This window comes from Solanum pennellii, chromosome 4, assembly GCF_001406875.1.
Source record: "Solanum pennellii chromosome 4, SPENNV200".
In the NCBI taxonomy this organism is placed as follows: domain Eukaryota; kingdom Viridiplantae; phylum Streptophyta; class Magnoliopsida; order Solanales; family Solanaceae; genus Solanum; species Solanum pennellii.
Window position 1 is genome coordinate 73,234,158 of NC_028640.1, and position 16,116 is coordinate 73,250,273.

A 16,116-nucleotide genomic window follows, 5' to 3' on the forward strand; every position below is an offset into this window, starting at 1 on the left:
TATATATATATATATGATATTATTTAATATTTAATAATTAGATATTTTATTTAGAATAGTAAAATGGTAATCCAACTTTGAAGTTGGAAGCTTCCCACTTTCAATATAATATATGAATATGATATGATGATATATATTACACACACATACATGAACTATCTTACTGCTCATCAGGTAATAAACTCACCTCTAGATAGTCTGTTTGAAGTCGACTATGCCCATGATCTTGAAAGTGACTGGAGGAAAATAAAACCTGCAGACAGATAATAGTTAATCCTTTATGAATTTGGATAACCCTTTGCAAGAACTCTTTTGCGATTGCAAACATCCTTATGAAAACCCACATTTAAGAGTATGTATATCAACCTACATCTAGATTGGATCAAGCTGTTCATAAAACTAGAAGGATGGTCGTAAATCAAATACATATACTAAGCAATGACAAACTATTTATCATTTCTCTACAAGTAGAGCACTCCATAAACATCCAAAGATAACACATAAGCACTTCGTTGAAAATGTGTGACCATCTCATTTAAAAGCTTAAGCTTTTAGAGAGAGTACATTATTCAAATAATCATGTCTTCCACACGCCCGTTACATGCAAGCTTTATTCTTTTTGCATCAATCAAGTATGTGAAATTTCTTCCTGATAATGGGTGACGATTAGATTTGAACAAAGACTTATTACTAAACTGATACCATGTTGAGGTGCTCATCATAGACCCCAAAAGATATTGCCTTTCAAGAATATACTTTTTCGAATGCAATATAACTATTACTTCATCAATAAAAAGAGCATACTTTTCCCAGTAAGTAAAATGAAAATATTCCTTATCTAAGTAAATCAAATGATATATTTATGAGTTGCTTTTGGCGTCTTAAAATCAATGAAGATGACAAGTTGCTGAGATCTAAAAATGCCATGTATGTGTGTTCTGCAATCTTTCAACCTTCCACAGAGCTGTAACTCAAAATGACAAGAGGGAAACCTTGAACTTATACTCTCATGCCTTTTGGACAAATGAATGAGATGCAAGTTTCTTGTTAACAAAAGAAGTGCATACTCTATACAAAAGCATGTGTGATATATACAATTAGAAACCGCACTGGCAAAGGAAGTACATGAACATGCAAAGTAGAAAAGAAGAGCAAGGAACGCCTAATATTTCAAATTTCAATAAGAAAACAATGCATAAATCAGTGTTTAATAACCCATTGACACCTTAAATGGATTGTCTAGTGGTAATTTAGTGAATTGTCCAACACAATAAATGTGGGTGTGATTCCAACTGCCCCCTTTCGTTGGATAATCCATTGTCACCTTAAATGGATTGTCTAGTAGTAATTAATTGTCTAACACAATAGATGTGGGTGTGATTCCAACTGCCCCCTTTACCCTTTCCATGAAATCCCTGTGTAAAGATTTTTTAAAAAAGAAAATGTTAAGATAAAATTAAGAGTACAGTCCATTAAAAAAAGAATACCTCTAACGATGAGCTACACCTCTCATACATAGTCTGCACAATGCTAAGGAAGTGTGTAATAACAGATGAAAGATCATCATGGATCCATGGCTGTGACTTTATGGCATTGACGACCTGAACAACATATATAAAGACAGGAGTCAGCAACAGGAATCTGAATATCCATTAGCATCCTTTATAAAAGAGAAGAACAAACTTGGATGAAGCAGGTAAAGCAAACACAAAGCAGAAATGACAATAAGAAGCACTGGCTTTTTTTTCTTCTTCCGAGAAGTAGTAACTGTATTATTAACATAGCAACAAAGGAGGTGCTGCCAAAGTACTTACAAATCACAAGCAAAAACCCGTACCTTCTAATCTAAGCAAGATCCTATTAGATCTATCACTTATTCAAATTCATTACTCAAATCCTTTTTGAACCCAAAAAAAAAAATGTTAACAGTTCATCTGAATGCAGTTTTCTTTTGCCGCAGTTGTTTCTTGAAATAGAATTTAGTGACAAGAGACCAATGATTCCCATTTGCTGTCATGTCCATGACCACAGAGCACTAGTCAGATTTGAGGCTTAAGGGGGGCACTGTGAAGCAGCGGGCGGTGCAGTTGACATTGAACCCCAGACAAAAATTGAATTTTCTAGTAGGCGGTGCTTAAAACTCTCTACTACATCTCTTCTAGGGTCAGGAGGCCAAGTCATGAGCCCAAGGAAAATGGTCTTGACATTTAATCCACAGGAAACATTTAAGGGAAATGCAGAAGACGTAGTAATGTATCTAATTATCATAATTTGAACATCGTCTAGATATTTTTAATCCATCCTTCAACAGATCATCATGCAAAGTATGTGCCCCACTGACGTGTGATTTCATCCCTAAAACTTGTAAAAGCATCTAAACAACAACTATGCGTCTATGCCTCAATTGTTAACAAGTTGGAGTCGGCATGAATCCTCATTGACCAAGTTGTTCTATTTAAACTCATCCCAGACCAAAATTATTTTAAATAAGAAGTACCACAAGTTCTTTATATTTTAATACGTCAGGATAAACTACTCATAGATAGGAGATTTTCTTGTAAAAGCATCTAAGCAGAGAGTTTTACATTTTAACATGGATGGTTTCTAGATTTTCTTGTCATATAATAGCGGTTCTTTACTTCTTGTGAAGCTTAAGCGGTTCTTTACTTCTTGTGAAGCTTACTCTTAGCTAGACAAGAGATAAAACTGCAATGTGACATGGATCTAAGGCGATTTTGATACTCTGTTTGAATGTTTGTTTCCTCCACCCCCTTCAATTTTACGAACCACTATAGAAAACAAGAAAACAACTACGGAAGTTATTCCTCAGATGTTTATAAATTACAGAGTGTGCCTGAAATGTTGAAATCGGAGTTCAAGGCCAATTTGCTGATGAAACTTCTGAAGTTGAAAGTTAGTACTTCTATCAATTAGCAGGTGATACCATCAAGATTCTAGATTTCGTATCCTTTTAGATTCAAAATTTTAGTGACAAAAGGGAGATACCATAAGGATCCAAGGAAAGAGTAAAGGTTCCGAACAGAAACACTACTTCTCCCTACCACAAGAAGCAGAATAATAGGTCAGATATGATGGCTCACCATCAGGATGTGTATCTTATGACACAAGATTAAACCAAAACCAAAGAACAATAGACATATCATGAATAGTTCAACGACAAGGCAGTTCAGTTAATAATACCAATATTCTTGTCAGATCTTCATTTTCATGACCATATATGGCACATATGTCTAACAACTTCGGTAAATCAAGCAACTTCTTCTCCTGCAAAAGGGCTACAAGTGCAATTAGTGAACATTGTGCACTCGAATACAATTTCCAAAGATAATAAGCGAGAAATACATCATCAGGCCTTTTACAATGCATATTATTCAAGAGTCCGGAGCCAAAAGGGTAAGAAAATTTTTCAAAAATTCCAAAAGAGCAACAAAATTAATTATAGAACCAAAAGGGCAACTTCCTGACGGAGAATCAAACGACATTTGAATTAGGGCAGCCGCCGCAAGGCGTAGAATTCCAATTCCATGTGCCTTGCAAGGCACATGGAAAATCAGTGCCTTGCGGCGGTTTTATTAAAAAAAGGAATTTGTGCATTATTAAAAAGCGAATTAAATTATCAATGGTTTAAAAAATTTTAAGTATAGAACAATTGACATCATATTTGCTGTTGGTCAGTGGGATGTTAGGGAAAAAGTGACATTTTATAACTTCATTTTTTAATTTGATTAATTAAATTCAATTCTAATCGTGTTAATAAAAGCGTAAAAAAAGTAGATCAAAGTGTGAAATTTTTTAAGCCATGGAATATAGCATCTAAAATTACAATAAGAATCCACAGTTTTTGGTTGGAATTTGCTATCTCACTATTGATTTAATTTCAAGAGATAAAAACTTTTCCCTTACTAATTAAAAGAAATTTCGTGGAGTTCTATCATTCCCAAATTAAATTAGATTAATTGACTTGTGTTTATTTACTATTTTTGACATTTTAGTAAGCACTATTATTAAAATTACAATAAGTTTTCTACTACACAAGGTAATAGAAACTAAACTATGCTTCTACCTGAAATTTCAGAGGTAGTATTGCCATTTTCTAAGTTCATGATCTTCCTGATCATGATTGTAATTATACTAGGCATAATATGAGGAAAGGAAGTGCATAAAACATTTAACTTGCAGAGTTCATTACAAAAGTACACGTCATGGTTGCAACTTGAATAAAACTTTTAAAATTTGACCTCCACAATACCAAGAAATTATTTGAAGTATACAGAGGTAGTAATAACTGCAACGAGTCAGGGACAAACACACACCTTCGTGATCTTTCCGAGTAAGACTATCAGCAGTCTTAGCTCCAGGGTCCCGATTTGACGATCTAAAATTGAATTACATAAAAGAACTGTTTAAATCAAAAGGCACAGCATAAGGGATGCGACTTGATGAATCAAGTGCTTTGAAATTAAAGTGACTCACATGCGATACAAGACCATAAAGATACGCCTGCAGAGCTCGAACTCCCCAACGACGACCCCAGCGACTATACCCCTGGCTCCTCGATATGGAAAATCATACCACCTACTTCTGAACTTCAGAAAGCTTTCAAGAAAAGAGTGAAGGGAGCTGTCGCTGGCCACTGGTAGACACCGAAATCAGGAGAGACTGGTTTAAATGTACAGCAACGCAATATACAAACCAACAAACAATCCAAACCACTGCACATTTGCCACTCAAATAGCACCATTTTTGGGTGTTGGTTTTAAGCAGATCAAATTTTGTATCACTTAGTTACCCAAAACAAATAAAATAGATAAAACTTATCGTCTTATCGCGATGCAAGACAAATGAAATATTTCTCATCGCTGTTGATTCAAGGATTGTGTGCAGCTGAATTTCTTTTTTCACCAAAAGAAGATTCTCTTTCACCCTGGCCTGGCATTTTGATCCCTACACGTTAATTGTGGGATATAGGTTTCTAGTCTTTAGCAGCTAATGCAAAATAATGGAAAAGGAGGGCGTTTCTAGGGAAACCCAACATTTTCCAGCATAACATAAACATCCTGAGCAACTTATAACCATCTTATGATTGACCTTTTGTATGCGACTGTTTACTCACTAGCTTTTACTGCTTGCTTCTGATGCTGTATAAAAAAAGTTGCCTCACTAGATTTAATAGAGATAGGATTAGTACAGCTCAGAAATGCTGTATGAAAAGTTTGCTTCACTATATATGGCGTATTGCACCTCTTCTCCAAATGCAGACAAGCATAAAGCATCATAATCATTTATCTTTCTTCAATACAGAAAATTAGAAGGCTACCATTACCTACCTTTATACTTTAATCAAATCATACAAATCATAACTACTAATTTCAAATGAAAATCTTCAAAATCAGATTTCACAAAAGCTATAGAAAAAAACATTACCTTCCCGCCAGAAGTCTCTTGCATTCATCTTCAGTAACCTAAACAACTCCCTGTTCAAAACATCCACCACACGCTGCGATTCCACAGGATCCAATGCACCCTCATCGGCTCCAAGCCCAGCTGCTACAGCCTCATCCTGAGGCAAATAATCCACGAACTTTCCACTAGGAATAGCAGCGGAAACCCAGGCGCCACTTTCTCCCATCCTAACCCTACTCTTGACCTCTCCAGCAGAAGAACCGGCACTACTGGAGTTACCGGCGTTGGTACTTCCTTCAGATTTGATAGAAACTGATTGCCTGAAGGAATTCGCTAGGGTTTGAGAAGCTTGCATTTCCTTCTTTGGAACAAACTTCTTCTGAGTTTTTTCGTTCCTGTTTTGGTTACTATAACGATTCGACATGGCTTCAGCAATAACTTTTAGACAGTCGGAGAATTCTGCTGCGTGCTATTGACTTCGCCTGAGGAAAGTGAACGGCCAAAATCACAGAGGCGATCAGAGGTTTTCTACTTCGGTGCCGTCGACGGTCGAAGTGGATTGGAGACAAAATATGGAAATTGCTCGGCTTCCCCAGGCCCTTACTTTTTTCTTTTTTTTTACTTTTACTTATTCACTTTTCAACTTTACATAATTTAAATAAAATATGAATATTTAAGTATTTAACTATAATACCCATACTAATTACTCACATATATATATATTTCGCTATACATATATAAAAGAAAGCGGTTGTATAATTTGTTTTTGTTTGGTATGCATATACAAAAGAACAATTATATAATATGTATTTGTATAAAGAGAGAAAGACAAAAAAAAACTGGGTATGAGAAGATTCTATTTGTATAATCATAAGTATATAGAACGAAAATATATGTATTTATATTTGTATATACAATTTTATCTCGCTTTATACAAACAAACACAATATATACATTTGTGTTTGTATAAAGTGAGAGGGGTGAGTGAAAGTGGCGAGCGAGATCTAGAAGAGGGAACAAAATATATGTATATATACGATTTTGTTTCTCGTTATACAAACACAAACACATTTTATACATTTGTGTTTGTATAAAAGCGAGAGAGGCTAGGGAGACTGTCAGTATGTGCCTTTGTGAAGGCAAACAATGTATACTACCATATGTTTTAGTACGTAGTATGTGAGCCATGACATATGAAGATTGTAGGTCAATGAGTTTTCTTTCAAATGCCACCAATTTGTATGATTTAATAGTTCAAGTAAAGCATTATAACCATTTTATCAGAGACTAGTGTTGTTGTAAAATGAGAAATTTCAAATGTCCATAATTTTTGCTTTGGATGTTAGTTTCGGGTATAGAAAACTCAATTTTACGGTTCATATCTCATTTGAACTTATAAATACCTATAATTACTCATTCTCATTAATACACATAATTTATTAAATCATCACAAACACCCACAAAAAATTTTGGTAAATAAACTACATGCAATCAATGTATGTCTCTTGTGAAGGCAAACAATGTATACTACTATATCTTTTAGTACGTAATGAATTAGGTGAGCCATGACATATGAAAATTGTAGGTTAATGAGTTATGTTTAAAATGCCACCAACTTTGTATCATTTAATAATTAAAGTAAAGCATTATGACCAATTTTACTAGAGACTAGTGTAGTTGTAAATATGAGAAACTTCGAACGTTCATAATTTTGACTTTAGATGTTAGTTTTGGGTTTAGAAAAGCTCCATTTCACGGTTCATACCTCTTTTGAACTTATAAATACCTATAATTATCCATTCTCACTAACACACATAATTTATTACATCATCACAAACACCCATAAAATATTTTAGTCAAAAAACTACATGCAATCAATGTATGCCTCTTGTGAAAGCAAATAATGTATACTACCAAATCTTTTAGTTGTAATGAATTAGGTGAACCATGACATATGAAAATTGTAGGTCAATGAGTTTTGTATCATTTAATTATTCAAGTAAAGCATTAGCTGAGGGTGTTACATGGGAGGTCATAGGTTGGATTATGTTTATAAGTTGACTTTGAGGTTGCATGTACCACCTAGTAGAGGTAAGGAAGAAGAGTTTAGGTATTGACCAACTTCAAAGGAGTTAATTGTCTTTTAAGATTGATCTTATGTATGGTCAATTTAGTAGGGTGCTTAGATAATACATAGGCATGTTTTGTTAGTAGATTCCACCAAAATGGATGAAAAGGGTTAAAAATAGTCAAGAGGTTGTTTAGGCTTACCCAAGTGAGGGATAATATGCTTAGATGCTAAGGTCATTGAGTGTCCTTGATGTTCATGATTTAGGCTTGCTTGAAATTCTCCATTAATAGAATCACTTTGGGCGGTGGATATGAAAAGTTGACTATTCCAGATGTTCATGTTTGGATTTGCTTGGATTCATACCTTATGTGGTTTAGTGAGTTTGAGCAATTTGGAACCGGAGTGGTAGAATCATATAAGACCTTGAGTGATATCCTAGTGAAGACCATAGAAAAGGATGCTTAGGATTGACTTGAAAGACTTTTTGGATGTTGGTAATTTCATGTGAGAGTAAGATGACAATTGGGTACAATTTCTTCCTATTTTTGGGTTTGGTACTTAAGGTGTCATGTGAGGGTGGTATTGCTAGATGCTGAGGACTAAAGACTTTTGCAAAAAGTCGCAAAATGTGAGTTTGATTATACCTTTAGGAGTGCTTACCTTTAGGAGTGCTTGAAAGGAGTTTTTCTCGAGGGTTGTAGTGAGGGTTTCTTCCTAAGGAGGTGATGGTGTGCTTGAAAACATGACTTGTTGAAATCCCAACATCCTCATCTCTTTATTCCATTCCTATTTAAACTTGAACCGAGAGTTTCTAGATGGGCTTATGTTATGTTGTAGGAGTCATGTGTGACGTAGGTGTTCTCATGATTTCTTTATGAGAAATGTGTTCTTGAGAATTCACGTTTTGAGATAAAATAAGTTTTCATGTCTCATGTTCCTCATGTTGATAGGCAATTAGAGTAAGTAGCCTATGTGATTCATCAGGTGAATGGCTTGAATGTGTTTTTAAGAAGTAATTGCATATTTGGCTTAAGTTGACATGGTAGGCATGATTTGAGTAAGGGAAGAAAATTTCCTCCCAAAAAATGGAATATGTATATATGGTAGAGTTGAATTATGGTTTCCTCTTACCTCTAACCCTAGTTGGTACTCGGTATGTTTTGACATGATATGATGAAAGTATGGATGTTGTGAGATATTGATAATAGTGTTATTATGTTGAATAACTATATGAATATGCTATGAATGATATAATCTCACATGATGTTGGTTTTTTGATGAAATGTTTTTCTCATCTATGAACTATTAATCTATATGTTATATTAGGGGTAATTCCCTAAGATGTTAACTATGAACCAATGCTTAATGAAAGGCTAATGGATTACTAAATGGGAAGTTTGAGTTTAGAACCGAGAGGATATGTATATGAGATAGGATTCCTTCACAAAAGGATGGGAGGTTTCCACTAAAGACATCTCATGAGATGGAAACTACAATACTAAAAGTATAAAAAAGAGTTTCTAGAGGCAATCTCTTTATCCCTAAACTATGTGCCATCATAGGAATATTAGCTAGTGGATCTACCTAGATGCTACAATGAATGTATGTCCTACCTTGACAAGTAGGACACTCTCTTTTCGGCGTAGGATGTAGACACCGAATTTCATGCATGTAACTCACATGGTCTATGTCGGCTAAGGCAAAAATATCCCATTGAATTTATAATGAATTAATGTGAGGACATGAACAGTTATTAGGACTTTCTTGAAGGGACTACATAGTGTGAGTGAGGGTATGAAACTTCACTTATACATTGCACATGTACGCTCTAAGAGAGGGTTTTGGTAGGGTTCTCTTATGCTCATATTGTTTATAAATTATTATATGAAAACAATGAATGTTATGATTATGAATGTTTCCATCTTTTGGTATACTTATGAGGATTATAATGGTTATGGTGATGATGATGATTATAGTGATATGAGGTATGAACGTAATACGTTGCCTATAGTTGATACTTAGCATTGTTGGAAATATGGGATCCTTTCCTTTGCATTGCACTAGTATTACTTGGGTTGCTTACATGTTGGGTTATTTATATGTTTGTTTGGCTTATGTACTTCACCTTGTATGCATATTGGGTTTTACTTGGTAAAGAGCATGTTTCCGACTAAATGTCCCTTTTTATGCATGTTTTGATGATTTTAAGTGCATGGTTCCATACTTAGTAAGTGTGCTGTACTAACTCATATTCTTTTCCCTTTTCTTTAAAAATGTAGGTTCGGACCATTGAGGTTATTCTTCAAGAGACGGAGATTGCTATTCCCAAGTTGGTGAATCCTCAAGTCCGAGGACGGGATGCCTTTGATTTCTATATTTTAGTTGAATAATTCAAGTCCGAGGACGGGATGCCTTTGATTTCTATATTTCTATATTACCACCATGTTTCACCGGTTTGAGAGAGTGTTGCTTTAATGGGCCACTTGGTTAAGCAAAGAGGCCCAACACACCATGATTTTGGTCTGAGTTGTTGGTCGGAATTAATAAAGAATAGAGAGAAGAAATCTAGTGTGATTTTTCCCGTTTTATTAATAAACTTTCGTCTTCGATTGAGAACGGCAATGGCAACATCGATCTTGTAGATTACTTTCGGTTGTATTTGCATCTCTGCATACAGTGATTTATTTTGTGGATCTATGATTTTTTTTATGTGATTTTTTAGGTGACTTGGTATCTATTAGTTTTGAAGGGTAAATGTGAGTCAATACACTAATGATAAGGTTATTTTTGACCCCAAAATCAAACGGAGGATATTTTTAATTCATTTCTAATAATTCAGGGAATTTTTTACCGTTTTCCAAAAAAAAAACAATAATAAATAATACAACAATTGATGCAAAAGAAATAAATGAAAAATAAGAAACTAGAATGGTATAATAAGTATTAGAAAACTAAACAATGTTCTACTATATACTAACCTTTTACCTCAATTCTTGACTTTCATACTATCATATCTAAGGGTTACGTCCTCATATTGCTGCAACTTCTTAGACCTATCTCTGTATCTTCTCAAATATGAGCTCTAAGATTAACTTGAAAAATAAAAATAAAATAAAAAATTATAGCTAAATTCGAATTTAAATCTCGTAGATAGTTCTTCTAGCTTGTACCAACAACACATTGACAAATCTATACTTTTCATAGATGGAGGATTAATTATATCTTAATTTATGTCAATTTTTCAAGATAGATATACACCTATACACATGATTTTTTCTGAAATTAACGAGTGCACATGCACTCCTACTCTATTGGGTGGATCTGCTCACAAGGGAATATGTACATCTCCGCTAACCATTGTCCACTACCAAAGTCACTCAATTTTGAAAGTGCAGACAAATTTATAAAGCTCCAAAAAAGTTTCTTAGGATAAAATTATTAAACTTTCTTTCATATTTATAGTTTCTTTAGAGGTACGTAAAGAGGAAAGTGGATAACTAATATACGCCTGAGAGAGAATATTTTAGATGTGTTTGATACTTTGATAATGGAAATTGTTTTTCCTGGAAAATCTAGGAAAACAAGTGGGCTATTTATTTATCTTATTAGGTTTGGTACTCAAGCAAAAAATATTATCTAAAAACATTAGTAAGGTGGAGTGATATGGAAATAAAGAGTGTTAGAAATACATTGTCAATCAAAAATATGAATTGAAAAATGTTGACCAACGAAGATGAAAAAAAATTTCTCCATAGAGAACACACCCTTTATATGTTTGGATTACGGACGGGCATTTTACCATAGGTTGTGTGTACAAATTGATAGAAAAGGAAGAACACATATATCGTCACGCTACGTTCAGCAAAAAAAAAACAAAAAAAAAACTGCAGAGTCTGATTTGATTCTATCTAGTCTGAACTCAAAAGTGCAATAATGAAACATGTCTTGAGCAATCCCATTAATAGTAATCACATTTACACAACTAAAGCATCTTATGGCGAGCAAGAACTGCGTAACAGCAGACTTTTTCCACACTAAATAGTTAACATTGGTGCCGAAAAAGAATAATTCAAAGCTCACATACAACCATATTCTACTATGTTTACATGGACATGAGAAGATATCCCTCCACTACTAATGGAGAAAGGAAGAAAGAAGAAGAAAGAAGAAAGCTTAGCGGATTCTAAGTACAGAAGACTCCTATAATATAACTTGCATTGAGTTGACAACACCATCTTGTTGTAATATCGATCATATGATCTTCTAAGTTAAATAAAGTAACATCGACTTCGCAGTAACCATCTCACACTAGATGACAGTTGATGCAGTAGAATGAGGAGTTAAATCTATTGCCCAATAATATACAACATCAGATTTAAAGCTTGGTGAGCAAATTACTGTGGTTCATCATATCTTGCTGCAACTGCCAATCAGCACTGGCTGTGCGTCATGAATTTCTTTATGATCCATGCACATTCACCAAAGCTCTTGGCAAATGCCTTTATGATACATCATAGTCAAAAACTGAACAAAACCTGGCAAGCAGCAGAGCATTAGGCAATTAGCAGCGTCTTCCACTCTTTCTCCCAATGCGGTAACATCACACCCATTCAGAGTTCGTCTCTTTGGGCACCACCAGACCAAGTAGACAAAGAGAAGGATTAGGTGCAACAGAGAGCATAGAGCAGGTATCAGATGACTGCGGAAGAATGAAGAGAAGCCTTGCCCACATTGAGTTTACGGCTGGGATTTTAATTACACCAGCACATTCCCTCTGGTTCAAGTATGATACAAAATCTTGAAACTGCAAAAAAGCAAATTTTGACATTTAAGTCCTCTAAACCAGCTACGGTTACAATATGTGAGCAGTCATTGCAAAAATAGAACACTGAAAAGTAAAAAGTAAATGGAGAAATAATCTCCTTAAGGTCCCATGTCTGCACACATATTACAATCATGGATAGACCTAGTGGAAAAGTTGGACATTGGACTAATTTTTTTGCAAACAGCTGGAAAAAAAAAAGAACACAATCATGTATCTGCATCTGAAATGATTTTCATTGGCAACTCTTTCTAGTTCCTATTTTAGGTGATTACACACACACAAAAAATAAGGTATATACCAAGTAAATCTGGAAGATACACAGACATTTTCATCTACAATCGATTGCATATATCATGACTGCATTCACTGGTAATGAAAACTGAAAGGAGAGCATGATCAACTTACGCCCTTATGGTCCATTGGAGAAGAAGGTAGCAACCAGCATATCTCCTTCTGTTTCACATTAATTTAAAAAAGAATGTGGTCATGGATCATTTTAATATCGAAAAAAATGAGTAAGAACTGACACATATACAAACAGTATAGCCTACATTATATGATAGAGATAACAACAGCAATTATCAGAAGGTGCTAATACATGCTATTTAATATGATATGCAGAATTTTCCTTCATAATGTTCAAGACTCACTTTGTGGGGTGGTGTACTACAAAATGTTGATTTGACATGCCGAAAATCAGTACGTTTGGTCATATCCAACTTCGCAGGCCATCTGCATAGGTATCCAATTTAAAAACAGAACATTTAAAATCAAGTGTCAAAACATCGAAGGAACTGAAGTCCTTACTCTGTCGGCTCAGCACTGGCATTTGGATACCTGCAAATATCTGACTCTACTCTTTGGGCATAAATCGTGCAGTAATGAACTCCACTTTTACTCAAGGAGCCCTGCCAACGACATTGCAAATATTGTCTAGAACTTCCTGAATTTGAAGGTTCAGATAATGGAGGCGGGGGAGGAGGAGGTGGGGAACTAGGTGGAGGAGGAATATTAGGTGGGTCAGGGTAAGGTGGTGGGGGTGGGGATGAAGGTAACGGAGGCTGCAAGACAGGTGGAGGTAACAGGGGTAATGAGTCAAGCTGAGGTGGTGGTTGTGGTGGTAAAGACGTCACTGGTGGTCGAACAACAGGCACAGCATACATATGATCATATGGCATGGAGGTGCCTTGTATTTGCGACAGTGGAGTCACAGAAAGAGGTATAAATGGTGATGCAACTGAACAATGATGAAGATTAGTAGGCATTGCACCAGATGGAATTGTATTTGGGGGCAAGTTATGGTTCAAACCACGTGAATCCCACCCACTTGGGGGAAAATACATTGGGCGCACAAAGGGCGGAGGTTGTGCTTGATGTGGTGGTGCAATAAGAGGTCCTTGAATTAGCTGTGGTGCTGCAGCAGGAAGTACTTGAACAGGCAGTGGCACAGTAGGAGGTCCTTGAAGAGGCTGTAGTGCTCTAGGAGGTGCTTGAGGAGGTGCAGGATTGCAAGCAATGATTGCCGGTCTAGAATGTATCTCTGCTTCAGATTTCCTGTGCATCCACATGTCATTAACAGAACCAGAGAATATATGATTACCTGCACAAATTACCAGGAGAACAATATGACAATGAGCATCAAACTACTGGAGGAAAGAACACAACTAGAATAACGGAAAAGTACCTCTCGGGGATGGAACTGGAATCATCATCTCGGTTTTTCCAGAACCAACTTCGGGCATCCCTCTGCTTGCTACATGTGGCCAGTTAGACTGAAATGCATATCCAGCATGAGACATGCTACCTTGTTCTGGATTTAGTCTGGGTGATGTGAGCTCCTGAATACTACCTTCATTTTTTACAGGAACATGAACATGATGCTGCCCAGAGTGACTGTTAGAACAAGTGGAGGAGAAGCTCTATAGTTAAGCTCAGATCATGATTCACGGAGTAAGACATTTAAAAGCTATAAATATAGCATGAAGCTTTCAATGTATACAGGAACCAAAAGGTGAGAACAAATGAGTGTTACGAATTGGAAAGCTACTAGTATTTAAAAAAAAAAAAAAGGTAAAGCTTAAGTCTGCATTGACTATTGAACATGTGAATAGAACGTCGAATGTAGAAAAGTTTTTGAGAAGTGGTGCTGCAACCACATTTTAAAGTAATTCCGTCATTTTATTTGTGCAATATACGATATGTGAAATTGCTGCTGACATCTCTATGTACATGGACCTCGATCGAAATATGATACTTAATATATTGCCCCTTCATCTCTTACATCATCCCCTAATGTCTGACCCCTCTTCTCCTGTCATGGATCTCCCATTTAGTCCATGAAAGTGATATTCCACTTCACATTCCCAATTCAGAGTAAGGTGAGAGATTGTAAAGGGTAGAACGTGAAGAGGTAAGGAGGTAAATTTGATCTTGAAACAGAGCATATCCATTATTTCCATTATAGAGCCAAAAAGAGCTCTGAATAGAGATGATCACATTCAAGTAAAACAGGAAAAAAGATTAGAGGTAGAGAATGCAGAAAAGGTGACTAATAAGCCAAAAGCCATAAGTTGGGATTTCTAACTTATGGCTTTTGGCTTATTTTGTTATTTTGGCTTTAAAATAAGTGCTTACAAGCGCTTTTTAACTTTACCCAACACTTCAAAACTGCTTAAGAGCTATTTTAGCTTAAATGTACCTAAAATAAGTCAATCCAAACGGGCACTAAGGCAAGAAGCAAGAAGGGCTGTCACACGGAATGGACAAAGTATGTAAGCAGCAGTGATGACAAGTAAATGCTCCTTCAGATAATTATATGGAGGGTCGTTGCAAAGGCGATAAGGAGTTCTATCGTTGGATTGATTCCAAAAATCATCAATCCAAAAATCGGTGCCCTTGGTTCATCTTAATAACACTTAAGTATTGAATTAGGCACTATATTGTAGTTATTTTCAATTTTGATAGGCTGGAGGTTTGGAAACAGACCGTGGAATCTGTAGCCGTCAGCTCGTTCTTGACAGATCCTAAAGAATTTAAATTGAGCAAGACTAAGACAGAGTACTTGGAGCGCAAGTTCAAAGAAGTAGCTCACGAGGCAGATATGGAAGTGAGTATTGATACACAAGTCCTCCCCAAGATAGGAAGTTTCAGGTATTTTGGGTCAACAATCCAAGGAAATCGGGAGATTGGCGATGATGTTACACATAGTATTGGAGCGGGGTGGATGAAATGGAGACTCACATCCAATGTCATATGTGATTAGAATGTGCCTCCAAGACTTAAAGGTAAGTCTTATAAAGTGGTTGTCAGACCAGCTATGTTGAATGAGAGAAAATGTTGGTCAGTCAAGAACTCGCACATCCACAAGATGATAGTAGCGGAATGAGGATATTGAGATGGATGTGTGGACATACTAGGAGAGATAGGATTAAGAGTAGGGATATTTGGGACAAGGTGGGAGTAGCCTCCGTGGTGGACAAGATGACGGAGGCAAGGTTAGAAAGAGCAAACTTTTATTCACATAATTAAGGCTTCAAAACGGCCCCTAAAGTGCAGGCCTAATTCTTTTTTTCACACCTAACATGTAGAAATTTTGTCGAGTGGACCATCTCATCTAAAAGCTTAAATTGTTTGACAGAGCACACTTTTAAGTACTTTTATTCATTTGTTATGTTATATGTATATGTGAATATACCATTCATTTAATGAAGCCAAAGACTTGTTCGACATTGTAAACATTCTCTTACGTACTTTGATTTTGTTAGCACTTCACAATTTTTTTAAATTAGCAAGCACT

At 35.7% G+C, this 16,116-nt stretch overlaps 1 protein-coding gene across 1 annotated transcript in view; it reads right to left on the bottom strand.

The window, feature by feature from the left end:
- Positions 1–16,116, bottom strand: part of LOC107017686 — a 32,320-nt gene that overhangs the window by 4,543 nt on the left and 11,661 nt on the right. Inside the window, exons 4-14 of the mRNA XM_015217907.2 lie at positions 14,005–14,213; positions 13,128–13,920; positions 12,971–13,052; positions 12,726–12,773; positions 12,099–12,299; positions 5,446–5,893; positions 4,495–4,654; positions 4,335–4,396; positions 3,202–3,296; positions 1,488–1,601; positions 188–253 (exon numbers count right to left, since the gene is read on the bottom strand). Coding sequence (XP_015073393.2) covers positions 188–253; positions 1,488–1,601; positions 3,202–3,296; positions 4,335–4,396; positions 4,495–4,654; positions 5,446–5,893; positions 12,099–12,299; positions 12,726–12,773; positions 12,971–13,052; positions 13,128–13,920; positions 14,005–14,213 — 2,278 coding nt within the window. The remainder of the gene's footprint in view (positions 1–187; positions 254–1,487; positions 1,602–3,201; positions 3,297–4,334; positions 4,397–4,494; positions 4,655–5,445; positions 5,894–12,098; positions 12,300–12,725; positions 12,774–12,970; positions 13,053–13,127; positions 13,921–14,004; positions 14,214–16,116) is intronic.